The following is a 1,801-nucleotide window of genomic DNA, read 5'->3' on the forward strand; positions in this document are numbered from 1 at the left end:
GTAGTATTTAGTTTTTTTTATTATTTAGCATGTACTCCCTCTTTACCTAGTTCTCCCCAACTATAATTATTTAGCATGTACTCCCTCTCACCAGTAGGGCTCCCCAGTAGGGCTCGTAGAAGCCGAAGTCGGTGAGGAGGTTCCCCGGCGCGTCACTCCCGAAGGCGGCGTAGCCGAAGCAGCCGCAGCAGAGGTAGAACAAGGTGGTGACTAGGATGGAGATGATGGACGCCTTCTTCATCGTCTTGTTCTCGGCAGGTGGCAACTTGAGGGTGTCCTACAATATTGGCACACGAGCGAAACAAAACAAGGTGTCATCATGCTCGGTGGTTTACTGACAGTACTACCAAATACAGTAAGTACTAATTCTGAAAAAACGGGATGTCATCATGCTCAGTGGTTTACTGACAGTATTACTACCTGAATTACTACCTGGCCAGGCCGGAAAAGAAACACGGCATAGTACTTACAGATGGTGCTGGCGAGGCCAAGGCCGAGGCCGATGAAGGTGTAGGAGAAGGACATGACCACGGCAACGACGGAGAGCCACGCCATGTTGTGGAAGTTCGGTATGAAGGAGAGGAGGAGCTGCGCCCCACCGAACATGAGCATGTAGTAGCTTCCGTCGAAGCTGAAGGGCGCGTCGTGCCCGTGCGCGTGGTAACAGTTGGCCTTCAGAATCGCCCAACGGCATGGAAAATGATCAGCTTAAAATAGCAGCACGTACTAGGTGAACACGAAAAGGAAGGAAAGCTATGTAGTAATTCTACTCCAAGTCACATGATTCTTGCTCGATGGATGGTGCAACTAATGCAACTACTGGCCGGCGGCGACTACCTAATGCTAGTGGTGGTGGTGATGGTGTACGCGACGCTGCAGCCATACAGGCTCAGGTACTGCAGCGAGCTGCAAGCCCGGGTTTACTTCTTGCCTGGGTAGGTTGCCAAAGTGATGCACCCAGATCAAATCACAAAGTCACCAGCAGCGCGGGCGCACAGCTCCCCTCGATGGTCGGCGATGAGGCCCCGACGATGGAGGCGGCGTGCCAGGACCTGGTCGAGATCCTAGACGAGGGATCGGGCCGGCTGGACATGGGTCGGTACATGGACCACATCGGCGACCTGTCGGCGAGCGCCATCGCCACCTTCGAGGGCACCACGCGGGACCACTACGACGGGAGACGCGTGGTGGAGCTCCGCTATGAGGCGTACGGGTCCATGGCGCGGTGCCAGCTCGAGGCCATCCTCCGCGAGGCCCGCGCTGCCCACACGCTGTGCCAGCTGGCCGTGGCGCACCGCCTCGGGACGGTCCCCGCCGGTGAGGCCAGCGTGTTCATGGCGGCCGCCGGATCTGGATTTGGATCAGAGAGGAGATGGTTGGGGTTGGCGGCTCTAGTGCGTGGGGGAGAGGGACGAGAGGATAGGGCTACGTGGGTAAGACTGAGAGGGGGTGGGATTGATGGCTGCCGCTGGATCTCGGAGCATCCAACGGTGTTTGCTGCATGATCCGTGGGAAGGGTAGTTCTGCGTTTTGATTGGTCTGAGATATGTAACACTAAAAATAATTTTGAAGTGTTAAAAATATGTGTGTTTGTGAAGCAACTATCAAGAGTGTATTGTAAAATGATGTCACTAAAATTTCCACTCAAGGTATATCATATTTCATGGATTATCACCGCATAAGATGAGGTGGAATAGAATGGACCCACGAGTGACATGTCAACATAGTTAGAACATGTTACGACATTTTTGTAATCGTCGGAAAAGTTATGATGATCTCATCTTATGCGGTTACAATGTTT

At 53.3% G+C, this 1,801-nt stretch overlaps 1 protein-coding gene across 1 annotated transcript; it reads left to right on the forward strand.

Annotated features, from left to right (window-relative positions):
• Positions 1-1,007: 1,007 nt before the first annotated feature.
• Positions 1,008-1,505, forward strand: LOC123396612 (molybdopterin synthase catalytic subunit-like). The gene has a single exon (XM_045091502.1). The coding sequence runs from the start codon at positions 1,008-1,010 to the stop codon at positions 1,503-1,505; it is 498 nt and encodes a 165-aa protein (XP_044947437.1).
• The last annotated feature ends 296 nt before the right edge of the window (positions 1,506-1,801 follow it).

This window comes from Hordeum vulgare, chromosome 5H (assembly GCF_904849725.1).
Source record: "Hordeum vulgare subsp. vulgare chromosome 5H, MorexV3_pseudomolecules_assembly, whole genome shotgun sequence".
Taxonomy (NCBI): Eukaryota; Viridiplantae; Streptophyta; class Magnoliopsida; order Poales; family Poaceae; genus Hordeum; species Hordeum vulgare.